Source organism: Stegostoma tigrinum, chromosome 7 (assembly GCF_030684315.1).
Source record: "Stegostoma tigrinum isolate sSteTig4 chromosome 7, sSteTig4.hap1, whole genome shotgun sequence".
In the NCBI taxonomy this organism is placed as follows: Eukaryota; Metazoa; Chordata; class Chondrichthyes; order Orectolobiformes; family Stegostomatidae; genus Stegostoma; species Stegostoma tigrinum.
The window spans coordinates 56,810,203-56,829,626 of NC_081360.1; the positions used below are offsets into that span (position 1 = coordinate 56,810,203).

The 19,424-nt window shown below is 38.1% G+C and overlaps 1 protein-coding gene and 1 long non-coding RNA gene across 4 annotated transcripts; both read right to left on the reverse strand.

Moving 5' to 3' along the window:
• Window positions 1-732: 732 nt before the first annotated feature.
• Window positions 733-8,616, reverse strand: nr4a2a (nuclear receptor subfamily 4, group A, member 2a). Of its 3 annotated transcripts, none has more exons than XM_048534465.2 (8): window positions 8,537-8,616; window positions 5,730-5,854; window positions 4,403-5,262; window positions 3,585-3,714; window positions 3,291-3,454; window positions 2,598-2,800; window positions 2,271-2,449; window positions 733-2,144 (listed from the first exon to the last, which is right to left on the reverse strand). In XM_048534465.2, the coding sequence occupies exons 3-8, from the start codon at window positions 5,258-5,260 to the stop codon at window positions 1,888-1,890; spliced, it is 1,791 nt and encodes a 596-aa protein (XP_048390422.1). In that variant the 5' UTR covers window positions 5,261-5,262; window positions 5,730-5,854; window positions 8,537-8,616; the 3' UTR covers window positions 733-1,887. The 3 variants fall into 3 exon arrangements, with proteins under 3 accessions (XP_048390422.1, XP_048390423.1, XP_048390421.1); XM_048534466.2 differs by lacking the exon at window positions 8,537-8,616 and adding an exon at window positions 7,525-7,706 and having other exon boundaries at window positions 4,403-5,244; XM_048534464.2 differs by lacking the exon at window positions 8,537-8,616 and adding an exon at window positions 7,525-7,706.
• Window positions 8,617-9,699: 1,083 nt separating this feature from the next.
• LOC125454103 (uncharacterized) lies at window positions 9,700-18,897 on the reverse strand. The gene is made up of 3 exons (XR_007247926.2): window positions 18,717-18,897; window positions 17,563-17,614; window positions 9,700-15,098 (listed from the first exon to the last, which is right to left on the reverse strand). It is a non-coding gene; the product is annotated as an uncharacterized LOC125454103 (long non-coding RNA).
• Between the last annotated feature and the right edge of the window lie 527 nt (window positions 18,898-19,424).

The window sequence follows — 19,424 nt, forward strand, 5'->3', positions numbered from 1 at the left end:
CTGCGCGACCAATCTGAATTGCTTATCTGGAGACAGAGAAGCTAATCTTGTGACATTCATGAAATCGAGAAATTCTCTTGGTAGCTATTTCCTTTAATTTATTTGAATCCCAGGACAGAATACATGAATAACCGATAACTAAATGCTATCCAGATAGGATGTTGGAAACGTTAATTGCATTTCTCATTAGGAAAGGTGCTTAAACTGATTTGGACATTTCTGATTAAATAAGAAAAAAATTGCAAATCAGCCGTAGAGAAGGGCATTTACCTATCCCGGGTATTAAATACATACTTTTAAATCAGTAGAGTTTCTGTTTATGGGGGGCGGGTCGTTTAATGAAAAGCACATCTGCACGCCACGGTAAAGATTTGTCTAAAGTTAGTCAAAAGAAGCTACTTCTTACATTAGCTTGGAAAATGATCAATCTCACACAAACACGATTTGCTATTTTACTCTTCCGAAGCGTCACAGTAAATAGAATGACTATGACGAATAGGTGTTTGCATAAAATGAATTGTTATGGATGATTAGAATGGAAATGGTACATGACTTTATATGCAAATACCATGGGAATTTTGGATTGAATACAGATAAATCTAAGAAACAACAAACTGAAGACATTTTTTTTATTTGTGTAAACATTAAATGTTTCTTCCTCGAAGAAAGAATTCTCAGAAAACATACTTTAAGCATTTCTAAATGTAAGATACACAATAGAAAAGGCAGTGACTTGTAGGTCAAAATGTATACGTAACGCATACATATATATATTTTAATATACAAAGTAAAACCTACATGTATGTAAATACTTTCTTTTAAAAATCCCACTGAAACATGAAATGACAACTGTTACCTTTCTGCAGACGTTTGGAAAGTAAGACAAAGTGCTCAGTAAGTTGCAGGAGGTTATCTCTAAAAGCACTCTGAAAACCGTCGAAAGCAGTAGCATGCAAATTCATGTTAGACGACAAAAATAATAAAGATATAAATTTTTATCAACATCAACAGTACATACAACACTTACAAACAATGAATGCTGAACGGTATTTACAAACACAATGTATCCTTGTAAGATGCCAGTTGGTTTACACTTGTAGCCAAATGCTAGAATTGTACATCTGCTAACAAGATATCAAACACTACATCCGTCTTAAAAAAAACTAACAGACTACATAGTGTCTGGAATACTATTTCTTAGGTTTTCATACTGTAGACATAATCCATCGAGAAGATACCAAGTGCCTATAATATTTCCAACATACAAATATGAAGATTAGTCCCGCAACAGCATTCACATGCTTGGCCTTTATAATGCACTAACCACTAGTAGATCTCCATCTTTTTTTCTCCACTCGTACATTTGAAATCAACCAGAAAAATAACCAGAGCAAAACTTAATTTGTTAATTTACAATTATTTTCAGCTTTCATTGCTGTTATGAATGCATCATATCATCTTATCATTGCAGTATGTATATAAGCCAATTCTTTATTATATATACCACGGCAGTAGCTTTGCCGAGAACGGAGTTTAGAATCCACTGTTTACACTTCCAATACGAGTTCTATCAAAAGTTGAACACAGCTTGACAGGAATGCATGTATTCCCAATTGGGGAAGCTTCATCTCATCAATAAAAAATAAAATAAAATTGAATTAAAAACTGTATATACCACGTTTTGCAGTTTATTTGCTGTGAATCCTGGTCAGTAAACGACTGTGAATACAAAGTTCTAACAAGCGCAAAAAGTTCTCAGGCTTTTTGCAAATATGTTTGGCACCGAAGTTCCGTTTCACTGCAGAACTGTCTCTGCTGGATTTCTGTAGCAATTCTAACATCCTTTATTATTAGATTTCTTTTCAGTTCAAGTGCTTAGGTTTGCTTTCAAAAGGGTAGTGTGTCTAGGAAGAGCTTATCAATTATTGTTGGGGGTGGGACCAGGTCTTCGAGCTTTAGGTAGAAGATGCGCTGAAGACCTTGTGTGCAGAGCGTGCGGAGTTCGGGCAATTTCCCCAAAAGTCTGGACAAATAGTTTGGGCGATTTAAGTTTCCGCCGTTGAAAGTCACATGGTCTTTGAGGCAGTTTACAATTTTATTTTGAAGTTCTTCCACTTTCTTGGGTTCCTTCAGCCCGTGTCGCTCTGCAGCAAAGTAAATAAAAAACAGATATACGAAGGTTACCAGACTGAAGTTGGGCACGGCGAAGTAGGATTAAAGGGGTTAAATTCAACGATTTAAGCAGAACTACTTAGAATGAACGCGCTGACCTGTTATCATGGCTAGTGCAGCAATGCAGGAGAAGGCCGAAATCTCAATGTTCATACTGTGGAGATTGGAGGAGAATTCAATGATTGAATCTATCCACTCCCCAAAGCCACGGACGCACTGCAGCCTGTGCAGTACCACTCCATTGCAAAATATTAGCTTGCCGTCAACCGGGTTAGACCTGGAGTTAACAATAATACCATTAATTGCATCTCGGCAATAAACAGCATTTAATTAGGGAAGAGCAATAAAGCTGGGAGCACTGAAGCTTGAAAAGGTTTGAATGGGAAAGGGTCGGTGAGACTTTTCAAAAAAAAATGAGTACGCACCGGTAGGCCAGCCTCAGGACGAACAGCTCCAGAAAAGCCGACTCAAAGAGCAGCTCCTGGTCCTCTTTTGGAAGGTCAGCATAGCCTGGGATCTTTTCTGCCCACCCGCGGATGATTTCCATAGATCCTGTCAGAAGGTCATAAAACTGCTGGATGTGTTCTGTATCGCCGCCGCTCAGCTGGTACTCGGGATTGGACTGGAACTAGATTTTCAGAGAGAAAGAAAAATCAATAAAGTCCTGTTAGGCTACATAACGAATGAAATGACACCCCCTTTTGTACAAGAGAAGGCCTGGTAATTATGCTCACAATCCTACCTCGTCGTCCAATTAAAATACGATAATCCCTGGTGTTTACTTTTTAAAGGTTTTTTTTCTAAATCTCGCTAACTATTCTGGGCAGTTGCAACACATTTAATGCAATGCGACTCTCAATTCCACATGTTTAAACTGCAGTAAGTTTGGAAAAGCCCATTTACGCTGGTATAATGATCACTGTTCAACCGCAGTTCAAAAGCGTCAGTTTGCTTTAGTCTGTTTGTCCTATAGCTTCAAATGTAGGCGAATTGTCTAATTTAATGATAAACCTGGTAGTGCTGAATTGGTGACCCAGGACTACATTTCCGAATTGTTGAGTCGGATGACTGTTGGACTGGAACCTGATATTTGGTGGAAAAGCGATTGTGGCACTCACCCTGGAGTAATCGAGGTTGGACATGGCAGGGTTGGAGTCGACGTGCGCTCTGACCAGGGCTGTGATGAGGCTGACTGGAGGAGAAGGGGGAGACGGCTCCTGGGGGCTCTTGGGCTTGGATGGGAGACGTCCCCTGCGACCCTTCAGGCTATCTGTGCGAACAACTGGAAAACAAACGATTGTTAAACTTCAGACTTGTGTATCCTGGGCTATTCAATTGAAATAAGTACCGACAATTTGCTTGTTTTTTTTAGTACAAATTAGTGCAAGGGTATATGTCTCATCGAAACTCACCTTCCTTCACCATGCCAACGACAAGGCACTTCTGAAAGCGACAATACTGACACCTGTTCCGGCGGCGTTTATCAACTGGACAGTTCTTATTCGCCAAACAGACGTACTTAGCGTTTTTCTGCACCGTACGCTGGAAAAGCAATGCAAAAGCGTTAGTCAATAAAATTACCAATAATATGTATTTCTTCTCTGATATATAAACACGTATAGATTTTAAAATAAGAGTACTTTTTTTAAGCTAAAGCTTTTTGCACCACATGAAAGAGATGACTATTTACAGGGTTCATATCAACTCTAGCCGTATGCCCCCTTCCCAGCTTCTCGCTGTTATTTGATATGCGAGGAACAGAAGAAGCAGACACTGGGTAAATACAAATTCGTGGGCATTCATATTATTTACATCCCTCCGAGACCCCTCGATTTAAAATGATAAGATTATTCAATCACGGTGGTGAAATAAAGAGATCACTTTAATTTTACCACAGGGAATTCTGTTCCACTTGGTTAACTTAGACACGGCTTAATGTTGTTACCAATTTAAATCTCAAGGAGTCATCTGAATTTGTGACAGACGCTAGCTAGGTTCTCTCTGCTATCTATATTTCAGGAAAACGTACAGAAGCTTCTAGTTGCTGCAGCCAGAAATTGCAAAATCTCTGCTTGAACCCGAAGTACAAGTTAACGGGACGTCTTTGTTACAACTAATTCAGTGCACCACGCCCTTTTGTTAATCTGGCTGATATAATGAAATCTATCAATGCATAGTTAATGGTTAAACACGCTGGAAACTTAACTCAAAATGTAAATAGAACAATCACCTTGAAAAAGCCTTTGCAGCCCTCGCACGTGCGGACCCCATAGTGCTGGCAGGCAGCGTTATCCCCGCAAACTGCGCAAAGGCCTTCATTTGATGGAGAGTTTCGAGATGGAGGTGATGGTACCTGGCTGTCCATCAGTTGAGACCCGTGACCAATTTGGAGACCAGGGAATCCCACGGATGCCTGTTTTCTGATAGGATTTGGAACAGCGAAGTTCTGACTGTCCACTACGTGATGACTACCTCCCGTCTCAGGGTTCATGGAGATATGCAGAGGATTATCAAATCTCATTTGACAGCTGGATACTGGGGTACTGGGGGGCGACTGCTTGAAAGAGAAAAGGGATAGTCTTGAGACAGGGGTTTTTCGCTGATCTATCATATGAGTGGTGGCTACATAGTTTTGGGAAAAGCTGTGAAGAGAACTGGGGTCATCCCACAATGGGCTGTGCTGGACTTGGAAACCTGGCGTTGTTGGGGTAGGGGGTGGAGATGGCTTGTAATACATGGAACCAGAATGCATCATCTCCTCTGGTGGATGCTGCAGGTGATTCTGTTGATGATAGCCATGCATCTGGATATCTTCAACCTTGATGGCGGACTGCTGGTTGGACAGTGGCATCTGGTACAAGCAAGGGGGTTTCACGTCGTAACTGGTGCTGTAATTCTCCATGAAGGTGCTGAAGCTTGGTAGCGATGTGGTTGCAGTGATTTCAGTGTTGGTGAGATCCATGCTGAATTTGACAAACTCTGGCGTTAAGAAGTCAGAGCTGTATTCCCCACTGTGGTAGCTGTAGCTCTGAGAGGCAGGACTGGCTCCTTGTGGCGATGACCCATACTGAGCTTGAACACAGGGCATGGCTGTAAATGAAAGTTCTGAACATGTACTCACACCATTTAAATGCACACGACCAGAACTATATCATTTTGCTTCACACATTCTAAGAGCACTGTAGGAATTTGAACCAAATGCCTCGAAATCACTTTGTTTAACCCCTTGGATATACTTCACAGGGTGTGCGTCAGAGATATGAGCTAAAGACAGTTTAACGCATTCACAGGCAATGATTCTTCTTTGTAAAATTATTTGTCACTTTAAAATGAATCATTCCTATATTCAGCCCAAGTTTCCTTTTGTTATGTAAGTACTCGAAGTAAACACAAATATTTGCAATGTACAATTTCCTTTCAAATTTTCAACTATTTAAAAAGAATTATGAAACACATGGGCAAAAATCTTCATAATTGACGATGAAAAATGGCAATATAATTCAATTGAAATAATTTGATAAAATAAGTCCTAGAACAGTCTATTCAAATTAACGTACCTTCAGCAAGGTGGCGGTTAAAGAATTGGAAAGTAGACAGTGTTGTGATTTGAATTCCCGAAGACTAGAATTCGGGATGTTTTTTTCTCAAACGCAATTCTGATAACAGTACAATGAAATCTTTTCTGAAAACAAGATAGAAACAAAAAATCACTGACTCACACCACGCCAACTCTTAATTGTAACAGATTATCAATAATTGTATTCCAGTGACTTTCACTGGACACATAGCATACCATTTTACCAGTTTCAAGTAAAATCTTCTCTGCGACTCTTTATTTTAAAAGTTTATTTAATTACGCCCTAATGTATCCTTTATGCAGTCGGTTGCTACGACCTCATCTTGTTTTTGTCTTGCCTCTCTCATCATCCTCTGGAGCAAAAGATCACATTTGCTTAAATACATTTGTGAATTGTCTACGTAGTTTTAATTATAACTGGATAACATTAATGACATTCTCGTCGTCTCTGTGTATACTGGATCACATTTTCTGGCCAAACCAATATACTAACCCAGAAGGACTATCACAAAACATGCGAAAGGAAGTGAGCACATCCAAAAGAGATTTGCTTCGAAATAATGTGATAGAAAACATGTGCTTTGCTCTAAGTTACGCGGCCTTAGCAATACAAAGTGCTCAAAATGTTAAATTACAGCTTTGGAACGGTGCGTGTGGAATATTCTGTCGATTATTGTGCGGAAAGTAGCTATATTGAGAATACTCACGAAGAAAACAGATGGATAAATAGACAAATCAGTCAGATAGATAGACACAGAAAGGGGGAAATATCCACCATTAATGCAAATTGAATTATTTCTCTGCATATATAGGAAGAATACAGCCAAAGACTAGACAGATACATGATCTTTAAAATATACTGATGCATGAACGTTCGCGAAAGAACATACATCTTAAGCTCTTTCTCTAAACCATTTTGGCAGTTGTTTTCTGCTATGATTCCCAGGAAGAGGCAGAACCAAACAGTAAAAGTAACAACCACTGGCTTAACAATAACTTTTTAGGAACTCGAAATATATGTTAGATATGTGTTGCGCAATTATCCATTATTAAAAACTAAAAACAACTTTTGAAATGACAGTCATATCTGTGTATGCCTGAACTCACAATTTAACATATCCGCGTCGCTCCACTTGATCATTTGTGGGCTGTCATAATTTCAAAAGATCAAGTAGATCTTCGGCTACATTAAACATTATACACGCTAAGATGCAGCGAATATTTTTCACTTAACTAACTGCGAACATCTAACTTTCTGTAAACTGTCTCATGTCAGTCTGTAAATCTTCTGGACTGCAAACCGATATGTACACATTGCAATGTGGGCTTCGCCTTGGTGGGCGAGGTAGTTTTTTTTTAAAGTATATCATGCTGCAGGTCGCAAGAAATGCACGTGTGAATGAGATTCCGCTATCGCTGATATCGTCCAAACAGTGGCAGAGCACCAGGTGGAACGTACAGGTCAAAACAAAACCACGCGGATCAATATGCACATTGCCTACAACTTCCAACAGGAAGAGCAGACGATCCATTTATTGTTTTAAATTATTATCAGGATGTGCCTTTCACTTGCTCAATGACAGCGCTGGAAAGGGTCGGAACAGAAAAAGCTCGAAGTCGGTAACTGTTGCCAGAGTTCAAGAATTGGCTACTTTTCTCCAGCTAGTTCACAAGATAAACTAAACCATGGCAAACGGAACAACAGCGGTGAACAATATCGGGACATATTCGCATAAGCACGCATCATGAGACTACTCGAATAATTCAATACCTACTTGTCAAATGTTTACTTCCACTTCTCATTTAAATACGGCAGATCACAGGGTGAGTAGAAACTCAGTTCAACATAGAATGAACTTTGAGGTGCAGCAGTGTGTGGTTTAAGTAGCGGCAGCAGCGGTACAGGTTGCTGTTCTCCGCACTCTGAGCAAGCGATCAGACTCGGACTGGCCCTACTCTCCCAATGTGCCTTTGTTTATGTGAGCTCCTCTTCCACCGGCAGCGTGTAACCAAGTCTCCGAGCGTCAGCGAGCGTCAGCGTAGCCAAACCCAATGAGCGCCCGAGGGCTGGGCCCGCACCACACGGTTGGCTAAGACTCACTTTGGTAAATTTCCGAGGTGACGTTAACGCTTTGGATTTTTAAGGTAGTTGGGGCATGACTTGAGGCAACCTTCTCACCTCCTCTTTCAGCATTTCCAAAACAACACGTAGTTGGAATATTCGCCGTTTATAGCTTATCGATCTTATTGATCACTTAGTTTGGATGTATTTTATCACGGTAAACTGCGTATTTTTTTTATTTCCAGTATATTTATTCCATTATTAACGATGTGTTATGTCAGTTCTAGTAATTCGGTAGAGCCCGCAAGGGAAACTGGTGAGTGTAATAGCTAGCATTGAAATAAAATTCCCATGTTCGCTTTAATCAATTGAGATTTATTCGTTTAAAACACACGTATTTTAAGGATCAGAGATAGTAGGAATCGCTTTAAGAATCGCTTGTTTTGGGTACGGGGGAGCGTCCTGTTAATAGAATGTAAAGCTTTAAAAACATCGGGGTAATAATAACTTCGGGTTGCCGGATGCGTGGGACAATAAGTTTCAGTTGTATAGATAAAACGCAGGTTTTAAAAAGAGCTGTACTGAAAATAGCGAATTTAGATATTTAACATCGCCGCTCTGCTGCAGAACTAAATATAAAAGTCCAACAGTTGTGTATATATTTTATACACTGGTGGAAATAATGTTGAGAGGGCGGACGGCTCTGGGAAAAGTCTGGTGACTACCTTTAATGATGTAAGGCGAGGAGCGGACAGAGGGAGCTCATTAATCCGGCCTGTTGCAGAACAGCGTCAGTGATTCGTGGGCGAAACAATTTAATGAACGAAAGGAAAATGTGAGCGGCTGCGCGCCGGGCCCAGCAAAGTGCCGCGTGACGCAGGAACGCTGCCATTGACGCAGAGAAGCGGCTCGGCCAAAAATAGCAGGTCTGGCACAGCACTGTCAGTCTGCAAGTGATGCACACAGGGGCAGGGCTTACTCCGGCTATTTTAAACCCCGTCGGAAACTCGAGAACACCAAATTAAGACATTGTGGATATTTTTAGAGCTAGTACTTTGGCGTAGGGATTTTAATTTTTTTAAAACACGGGGTCAAGTTTGCTTATATGTATTTGCAGGGACATGCTGTTTTGTGTACTTTATGTTGACGTTTTCTTGGCCACGATTACTCCACTTTTGTCAAACTCGCAATCTAGCAAGTCGTACAGTTTACCGGCAGATTCGCCTTTAATCACTATCCGGGCACCGTATCTTCTCCACCTGATGCATTTAAGGTAACAATTGTCAAGGGATAGAATAATTGATTTCCCCCCCCACCAGGGCTTTTATTTTCAAATAGACTTCTATCCCCAAGCCTCACTTCAAAGTAGGTTTAAAAAAAAGTACCATTACGCCCATTACGTTCCTAAATGGAAATGTTCTTGGCAGGTGGCATATTTCCAGTGGTTGACCGCTTTGTAGGTTCTTCATTTGGCTAGAAACAGTTGTATTCAAATAACCGGAACTGTTGAAGTTACACGTTTCATCCAGGAAGAGGCGCCCTCAATTATATGCCATCAAAACAATACATAATTTTGTCAAATTAAATTTACATATAAAACCCAAATAGGTCAATAGCACATCTAGTTTATTCACACCCTTACAGCAGTTGGCTAAATTATAAGCTGCCTCCAATATGCATCAAGGTTTGTTATCAGCTAGATCGAAGGCAGCAGAATAGATTGCATATTTTCTGGAATCAATGAAGAATAATTTAATGCTTGAAGAAAAAAATTAATTACTTACTACCCTATTGATTCAAATCAGATTCCATGAAAAGTTTACAATGGTAAATAGGATACAATTTCTGATTTTTTTTGTATGTAAGGGCTTGTTAGGGGTGTGGTAAGAGGTAAAGTAGAGGCACATGACACAGTAAAAATGAACAAAACATTTATTGTGACATGAACAGTACATCTGAATTGCAAACTTACTAAGAGTCAGCATCAATCAAAAGCAACTTCTTTAGAACCTTGTAACTCAAGTATTCATAATGCTTGCCACAAAGTTATTTTAGTTTTCCTTAGTATTTAATTACTCAAAAGGATACTTGGTTTCTTAATTCCTCATGATATAAAACAGATCCTACTTGGCAGCAGCACTGGTAATCAAATTTTCTGATGCAGTTGATATAAAATGACCCAAGTAAACCAATTATTGAATATATGCAGGTGACTATTTTAGATTATCACAACCATAAACAAGCAATTTTGTGGCATTCAGGTATTTTGGAAAATTTTAAATTGGAAAAAAAAATTAAAATGGTAGTGCAAGTGCCGATAGACATTAAGGTTCCATTATCAACCAACCCCAATAGACAGTACTATACATAAACTTGTCTGCAAATTGTTCTTAGTAATTTCCAACTGATGTAAAATGATTCCCAAAACTATGAATAGAAAATTAAAATTTCAGCTGTTAAAAACAAAAGGTTGAAGTTTTTGGGGCAAACCGCCCACACATTGTCAAGAAAAGCTGGACAACATTCAAGGAAAACTTGTTGGGCAACAATTCTTGTGCCTTGAAGTTATTTGCAAAATGTGATACATCTAATTTGTCAGCTGACATTTAATCAGTTAGTTAAGAGTACTGTCATAGGCCCTCTCACACGTGTAGGGGTAATGTCCATGCCCTGAACCTGGGAGTCCTCAGTTCAAGTCCCACCTGCTCCAGATGTGTTTAACATTGCTGAACAGGTTGATTAGAAGATTGGGTTAAATTAACAAAAATTAGCAATTGAATTGGCACAGGCAGTGCATAAATACACAGATACTTTGAAAAAAAATGGCCTACGTTTGGTGCACAATCCAAGGGCATTCCCCTTCCAAAATTAACCAAGTCTTGTTAAAACAGACTCTCAGATAAAATTAAAAAAGGAAAAATCAAAAATGTTGAACCATGAAATCTAAACAGAAAATGAAGGAAGTGTTAAATTGGTAATTTGCACAGCCTCATCCCAAAAATGTGCTCTCAGTGTAGTGGTTGAATGACTTCCTCATTTCTTCCGTGACAGTCAATGGCTGAATAAAAATCTTGTTTCACTCTGTTCAAAAGAAACAGTTTACTCATGCCTTTACGAATTTTAACATAACAATGATCGCCTACCTTCGGAGGCTGTATCCGTAATATTCCTTCATCTTTATCAAAATTGGTAGTTCCACATGCAGAGTGAGGAACTGTCACATCACCATTGTTAGATTAGCTACATTTAGTGTAATTTTTCCTGTCAGATATTTTCCACCCTCATTTCACTTCCTCATGACTCTTATCAAGCCAAATCTGCCCAACGTTTGAATATTTGTTACATATCCAAGACAGGCATTGCACTTATCACTTTAGTACTGATTAGTTTCAGACTTGAAAATACACTGTTCCTGTACCTGCCAACTATGTGTATTGTATCTGAACCCGTGAAGAATATCCAAGTCTTCAATATCACTGAACTCCATTTCACTTTAACACATTCTGAGCAGCTGAAATCTTTTATCCATGCTCAAAATTATCTCAGCTTGACTCCTGACCAGCTTTCCATGTTCAATCCTCTCTAAACGGGAAATCACTTAAAACTCTCCTGCCTGTGTCCCAACGTGTGCCTTGTATTTTTTTTAAACGCCGAAAATCACAGCAAGTCAGGCAGCGTCCATGGAAAACTTCCTGATGAACATTCCATTGAGGCAATATCTTGATTTTTAAAATTCTCATCCTTGTTTTCAAACTCCTTCATGGTTGTCCCTCAGTCTGTGGAATCTCATCCAGGCCTACAACCATTCAAAGCACATGCTCTTCCATGTCTGGCCTGAAATAGTTGATTTTAAATTGTTCCACCAATGGTGGATATGCCTTAAGTTGCCTTGGCCTTAACTCCAGAAATCCCTCCCTAAATGGGTCCACTTTTCTACTGCATTTTCTTCTTGCAAGATGCTCCTTTAAAAACACGTCCGACCTAGTTTTATGGTCATCTGCCCTATGATTTCCATATAGTGCCATTAATGTACTAAAAAAGATACTTCATAGGAGCATCATAGAACAAAATAAGATACCACGGCACTTGCATATTTATTTGTTCACAGGATATGGCGATCACTGGCTAGATCAGCATTTCTTATTCAATTCACTGAGTATAGCCAATAAATGCAGGTCCACTCAGTGATGCCCACATCTAGTGAAGACTTTTTTTAAACTGTTCTTCATATTTTTATTTGTAATGTTTCTGTGAAATGTACTAGGTAAATATAATGCCATTATTCAATTTCACACAGTTGACCTTCAACTCATTTAACAAGTCTGCTTTTTATCATTAGTGATCAATAGATCCTTTCCTCTGTTCTTCCTACAGCGCACCGTACAGACTGAAAAAAAAGTAGTTCCCAATTTAATTGCTCTTCTTTCTAAACTTAGGTTTGTTCAATACAATTCGCATGAGTTTCTCAATTTTTTTTAAGGTGAAAATTAGTAAACGTATGAAAGTGAAAAAAGACAAGTCAACATTTTAAGATGAGGCCTTCATTCACTGCAAGTTTTCATTTGCAACATTAACTTCTACTTTTCTTTCAGGTGATGACTGATCAGTTGTGTATTTTGTGCAAGTCAGTGCAGCACTATTGTAAAAACTATACAAATCATAACATATACGTTGATCTATATGATGACAAAATTTGAGAACAGAGTTTATAACCATAATTTACTTTAATTTTAAACAATTCTACACATCTGTCATACTAATTTTCAAAAAGAAATCATGTTATTAACTGATGTTAAATCAAACAAAAAGAATGCAGATGCTGGAAATCCAAAATAAAAACAAAGTGCCACCAGAAACTCAGTTAGGTCCGAGTGTATCTGTGAAGGGACAAACAAGAATGAATGTTTCAAGTCTAAAAACTTCTTCAGAATTGTGTCTCTCTCCACATAAGCTACCAGACCTGCTGAATTTTTCCAGCATTTTCCAGTTTTATTATGTTGGATGTCTATTTGGGCTTTTCAGTTTAATTTAAAACCAAAATTAAGACTTTTATTAAATATTTTACAACTTGCATTCAGAACCACTATAGAATAAAATGTTCTGTTGCCTACATGTTTTATTCACTTAATGATACAACCTGCAGCTCAATTTTTAAATTAGGAAAACACACGGCTATGGGAAGACAAGAAAGCAATAGGATTAGTATTGAAATACACTTGCAACAAAGCATGAATTAATAGACCAAATGATTTAATAATAGAAGCAGAAATGTTTACAGTTTTGATCTTGTAGGATTAAAAGCATGAATATTACTCACTTCCACAAGTGATCTTGCTAATGTTTTAAATACTAGAAATTCTGTGCCAGCCTAATTTTAAAAAAAATTCTAGAGTTTCAGTATTAAATATTCAATCAAAATACAAGGAGAAACAGCCAGTGATTAAGCGTCCAATATTGAGAATTAAATGCACAGCTTAATCTTACTGACGACATACATGAACAAGTCTCTACTCATTTAGTTTTATAATTATAAGCACTGCAATGTAGTCCAAGTGTATTGTGACAAGTCCCAAAACCTTTTACATTTAATCCATTATGACAAATTTTGTAATTTCAAGCATAGCTGTAGAAGCTAAATTTGGACTGGGTTGGGAAAACATCTCAATGTGGTCCGACAACAGAATTGCCAAATCAGCAAAAATGTGATTGCAGGGGAAAACAGGAAATAAAGATTATCTTTATATTGCCCCTTATTTTAGTCAGTTGCGATATGTTAAATGTAATCTGTCCTTTTCAGTATCACTGGATATGTCAAAATTGTTTACTGTTCCAGATTACAACTTTGTACTTTAGGTAGTACAAAAGAATTCATGTTTTCTTGTGCAATTTTATCATAGTACGTGAACATACATGCGATCAGAGGGCATAACAACAGAAAGGCTGGTATAAAACAGCCGCTAGAATAAAACATGTATTTTACTTTTGATGTACAGACCACAATCTTCCTTCGCAATATGGAAGCTGTGTTGCTTCTCCCAATGTAGGGTTCTAGGGTGCAAGTTTGCTCCAAACAAAAAATTCCATTGTGACAATTTTTGACTGTTTTGAAGCAGGAGTATAATTACAAGCAGCAGAGGCCAAGGACTTGCTGACAAAGATAAAAGCGAAACAAATTTTAAAAATCAATCTGCTTAGGCCACACTGTGATCCATTCAGTGTAAGCTACCCTTGCGCAGTTGAAACATGTATAGTGTGAAGAAAACTCAGCACAAAATAAATGTGCAAGTTGGATACAAGATGGATCTTTAGTCCTCAGAAGTCTGAATTGATTATGAATTAGTACTTTCTCAATGATCAAACTGGGACTGCTGTTTGCAAAACTAAATGTTTATCCATTTCTTACATCACAGCTGTGCTTACACTTCAGACATACTTCACTAGCTACAAGACACTTTGAGACATCCAGTGATTGTGCAAAGTGCTGTACAAATAAGTCTCTCTTTTCTGATACATCTTAAATACATATTATGCTGAGAGGAACTACTGCAATTCACAGTAACTCAGTGGCTAGCTCTACTGCCTCACAGCAGTGGGGTTACAGGTTCGATTCCATTCTCGGGGCAACTGTCTTGAATTTGCATGTTCTCCATGTGTCTGTGTGTTTTTCTTCCCACAGACCAAAGATGTGCAGATTAGGTGTACTGGCCATGCTTAGTTGTCCGTAGTGTCTAGGGGGTGTGCAGGCTAGGTGGATTAGCTGTGGGAAATGCAGGGTTACAGGGATTGGGTAAAGGGTTGGACCTGGGTAGGAAGCTCCTCACAGGGTAGGGCGTGACTTGATAGGCCAAATGATCTCCTTCCACTCTATAGGATTCCATGAATTAAGGAAGTATTTCTGACTTGTTGCCTGCTAAACAGTTGAGTTTTAAGAGTTATCGTAAAATATTTTAGTGTGTTCTTAAACACAGATTTTACAATGAAAACACTATTGTTTGTGGTATTGACTCTTGTCTTTTGTAATCTTGTAACATACTGCTCCCCTACTCTTTTTTTTTAGATCAACATTCAGATATTTTTGACAATAATGCAACATTTAACAGGCCAGTTTATAGAAAGGATTGTGCTTTTTTTAAAATGAAATATTATCTAGTATTAATTTAGAAATACAAATGGAGTCCTAGCATCACTTTCTACTTATCTGTTATGAATCACATATGTACTGTGCTGATAAAAGCTCCACTGCATTAAGCACAGCAATCTTCAGGGTCAATGAAAGAGGCATCTTTGCTGTAAGAAAAATGTTACAATGGTTACTGCTCAGCTTTTAAAATATTCACTATTAGCATAACATTGTACAGTTAAAAGCAGAGACATATATAAGGCATTGGCTTATTTTTCTGGACAATCAATTAATGTGACTGCTAGCAACTGAATGCAAAATAACAAGCTTCAAAATATGTATTTTTCCAACAGTATTTTATATATTTTGTTGACCTGCTCGACAAAATAGGTGATAGCCATTGACTGACTGGTTTATTTCTCAGCACAGTGCCTAGAGAAAAAAGTCAACCTACTTGATTTAAAATTTAAAACAAAGCTGACAGTTAACTACCACTTAGGTAACTGGGTTCTCAATGGCAACACCTTTACTTACCAGAGCCCACTTGACAACCAATCAGCACTCTCCTCTCTCGCAGTACAAATGCTTGTTTTCCATTTCATTGGTATTTGTCAGGAAGTTGTTCTGACAGTGCAAAATGGCAAAACATATCTCCTTTTTCCAGCAATACTGGAATTCTGTGCCATCTTACAAATATTCATATGCCATGTTACAGAGCTACAAAACTCTTGTGCAGATTCAATTAACGAGAGTTCTGGCTCCTAATCACTACTCCAGAACTGGCGATCAGAAACTGCACTGTATAACCTATGGGTGAGAAAGCAAATGCTTGAGTGTGATACCACCTATAATTAAGTAGACTGCACCACCCAATTTATGTATTGAGATTTGAAAACAAAACTGCCTACAAGTCTCATGTGTGTTTGGTTAAGAAATCAAGACCAGGATCAGAAAAATAATATCAACCAATTGACTTTGCTTCTTTTAGGTCAGTGCTAAAAATCATAATATTAAAATCTTTAAAAAGTTAGCTCTTTAAAAAAGTCAAATATTGCCTCATATGGCCTGATATTAGATTGTGTCTGGTTACACTCCTGTGAAATAGAAGAGTTTTCCTTAAAAGGCTCAAAATGAATGCAAGTAATTACATCAGAGTCTGCAAATTACCAGTGTTTTTTAGGGACAGTTTAGGTTTTACTCCAAGAGATACCTAAAATCAGCAAATGAAATCCTAAACATAGCATAGTTAAATTCTACTTTATTGCTTTAAAATAAGCTATCTACTGTACACCATTATTTATTCAGACACAGAAAGAATTGCAGATGCTGGAGTCAGAGTCAATATAGTATGGAGCTGGAGGAACACAGCAGGTCAGGCAGCATTGAAGGAGCAGGACCATTGGTGATTCAGGCCTAGATGCTTCACCAGTATCGGGTCTAGGCCCAAATCTTGACTCTCCTGCTCCTCTGATGCTGCCTGACCTGCTATGTTCCTCCAGCTCCACACTGTGTTGACAATTGCATACTTAATCTGATCATGTCCAAAATTAAATAATAATTAAACTGTAAATTTACACACTAAACATTGAATAGAAATTTTAAATATGGAGGCAAATTTAAGTGTTCAGGCAAAGGCCATTGATAATGGCATAAGATAACTAACAATCCATGTGGTGTCTAATGTGTCAGTCATTTTCTGATTAGGTACAGCACAGCCCACATGAGCTTTGCTCTCATCTAACGTCTCAGCTTGTTTTAAACTGAAAAACATTACTAAGTCAATAGAAATTCAATTTCTCAATATACCTGTAGATAAAATAAATTTAATGACAAATTAAACACTTTCTACACAAAAAGTGCTCGAGATGACTGGGCCAATATCAGCTAATAATAATACCATGCACCTGAGTAATAGATCCATCTCAACAGAAACCTGCCCACGTAATAACAATTGGCCTGATACAGGGTATTAAACACTGTACAAAACTGAACCACACAGAAGAAATCACAACAGAAATCAAAGCAAGGATAAATCAGGAAAAAGGAGAACACATAGATGTTCTTGGGATATCAGAGTCAGGAGAACCAATCACAAATGAAAAAGGGCCTTAAAAACAAACAATCTCATAATGTCACAAATGACAAACATGCCAAGCATGAAAGACTAAGTGTAAGATTTAGAAATCATACACCATTAATTCTTAGAATTCCAGAATCATACAGCACATAAGTCCAATTGGTCCATCATGTCTTTGCTGGCTGTATTGTAGAATTTTTCAATGAATCTTCTTATTTGCTTGCCTTCACCAAATTCTGCTCTCAAACCAATTTACAATAAGTTTACCAAGATTATTTATCTAATATTTTATCTAATTGGTTTCAATGTGAAATAAGCAATTTCAGTAAATAACACTGAAAAAAACACTTTCATGCAATTTATTGATGTACCTAGCCTGTCCATTGACATAGATGCTTTTCTTCAAAAACTAAACCACGTCAAAGATGCAACAGCAGCAGGAAAATAAAACAAATCGTTTACACAAACAGTACTCATTAACACAGTATACATTTACAGCAGCAAGTGAATCATTCGTACCCAAAACACCAACAGCCCATATTTATAGCACTTACTTAATTTAAACCAATCTTCTGTCATCAATACATGAGTCAGCATTGGTTGGATCTGTAGAAAATAAAATTGAATACACTGCATTTAAATATTATTCTGCCTGTGCTTTGTTCCAATTCCTAAATTTCACAGTAACATGCAGAATATCAAAGCCTCCCCAGTCTTTAATGCAGAATTTTATACACTTTCTCGTCTGGTCAAATATTTTGTCCAATTATTGGATTCCATTTAAACATTTATGGCAATTTGTCATTCTGTATTCTAAAGCATAATAAAACCTAATCTGCCTTCACTCCAGTGAAATAGGTTAAAACAAGTCTGCTTACTCTCAATAAGACATTCTAAAGTCATTTAGCTATACTGTAACTTCAGCACAAAAGGTCCAAAAGATGAAACAAGTACAATTATCTCTTGCAAGGTATGAACTCGTTCCACCAAATATTCTGCAGCACAAAATTCATCTTTGCCACTGGAGATACCACTGTTATTTCACACATTGTATATGATTGATTCTACTGAAGGTTAGAGGCTAAATGGACCATATGGCAACGTGTTGCTTTCCATATGTTTACATGCCCGTCCATGCTTAACCATTTATTAAGCAACATCTGTATCCCATGTGCATCCAGTTACGCCTAATCGAAATCTGCTATTGCTCAGTTAACTACTACATAATTGACATAACTAATTATTGCAATAATATATAATGTTTGAGGCACACACTTAATTATGCAACGGATCTTATTTCTGATAAAATTCCCGATTAAAATTCAGCACTAGAAACAGCGGAGATGAACGGTGCCTATGGTGCTACATCATATTCCAAAGTTATCACACTAAAGAATACAATACACTGGAAGAATTTTTTTTTCCAAAAAGCATTGAAAATAAATAAGAATCATTCTTTTAGGGAATAACTATGTAGCATGCGACAGGGTGAAACTTAATCGCATTTCCGTTCCGTGGAAATATTTACACTGAAAATATACAATTTCAGTAAAGATTCTCCCTGTTCGTCAGGGTCTTGCCAATCAAGGTCAAGAACATAATTTATTTTAGAAAAAGAGAGCTAAAAAAGAACACGCGGCAAGACTCACTCTTGGGTTTTAAACACACTATTCACAACAAGGCAATGAATCGCGACATCTCTACTCACCCAAAGCGGTGGAATTAGAAGCAGTGGAGGAGCAGCGGGAGGATCTGGGACCCGGGACTGAGTTGGTGGCTACTTGACCGACCTCGTACCCGTTCCGATTGGAACTCTCCGGGATAAAGGCTCCATTGTGAGCAGCCTCTCTGCCGCTCGCACTCCCTAACAAACTGCAAACCCGCGTCACATTGGCGTCAATGGAGACAGGCTCCGTGACGCGGGCGCCGCGCGCTCACTGCCTGCGTCATTCTATAAATAGATACATTTGTTTCAATTATAGCCCAACGCCTGACTGATGGCTTTTTCCATTGACGGCATGCAGCCAGTCCAAAAAAAAACTCCATACACACGGAAAGGGGATCCTCACAAGTCACAGTACAATGGAAACACAGGCTGTATTGCGTGTGTGATGATGCATGAGGATAACAGCGAATATTATCAAACAATCATTGTCCCAAATTAGAAGCAGATGAACAGATCAAATAATTCGGGCAGCTGCAAAGTTTCAATAGAGTATGCAAAACTCGTATTTCTACATTTAAGAGATATTACATTGTTGTACCGCGTTCCTGCCCTGCAAGCAGTTCCAGCCAAACAACAAACTTGAAATGGATCCACTTGTGCCATACCTTCTTTTGTTGTCTTTTTATGAGCCATGTCACTTTCGATTCTAAGTATGTTGTAATTGATATTCTTAATATCGCAGATGAACCC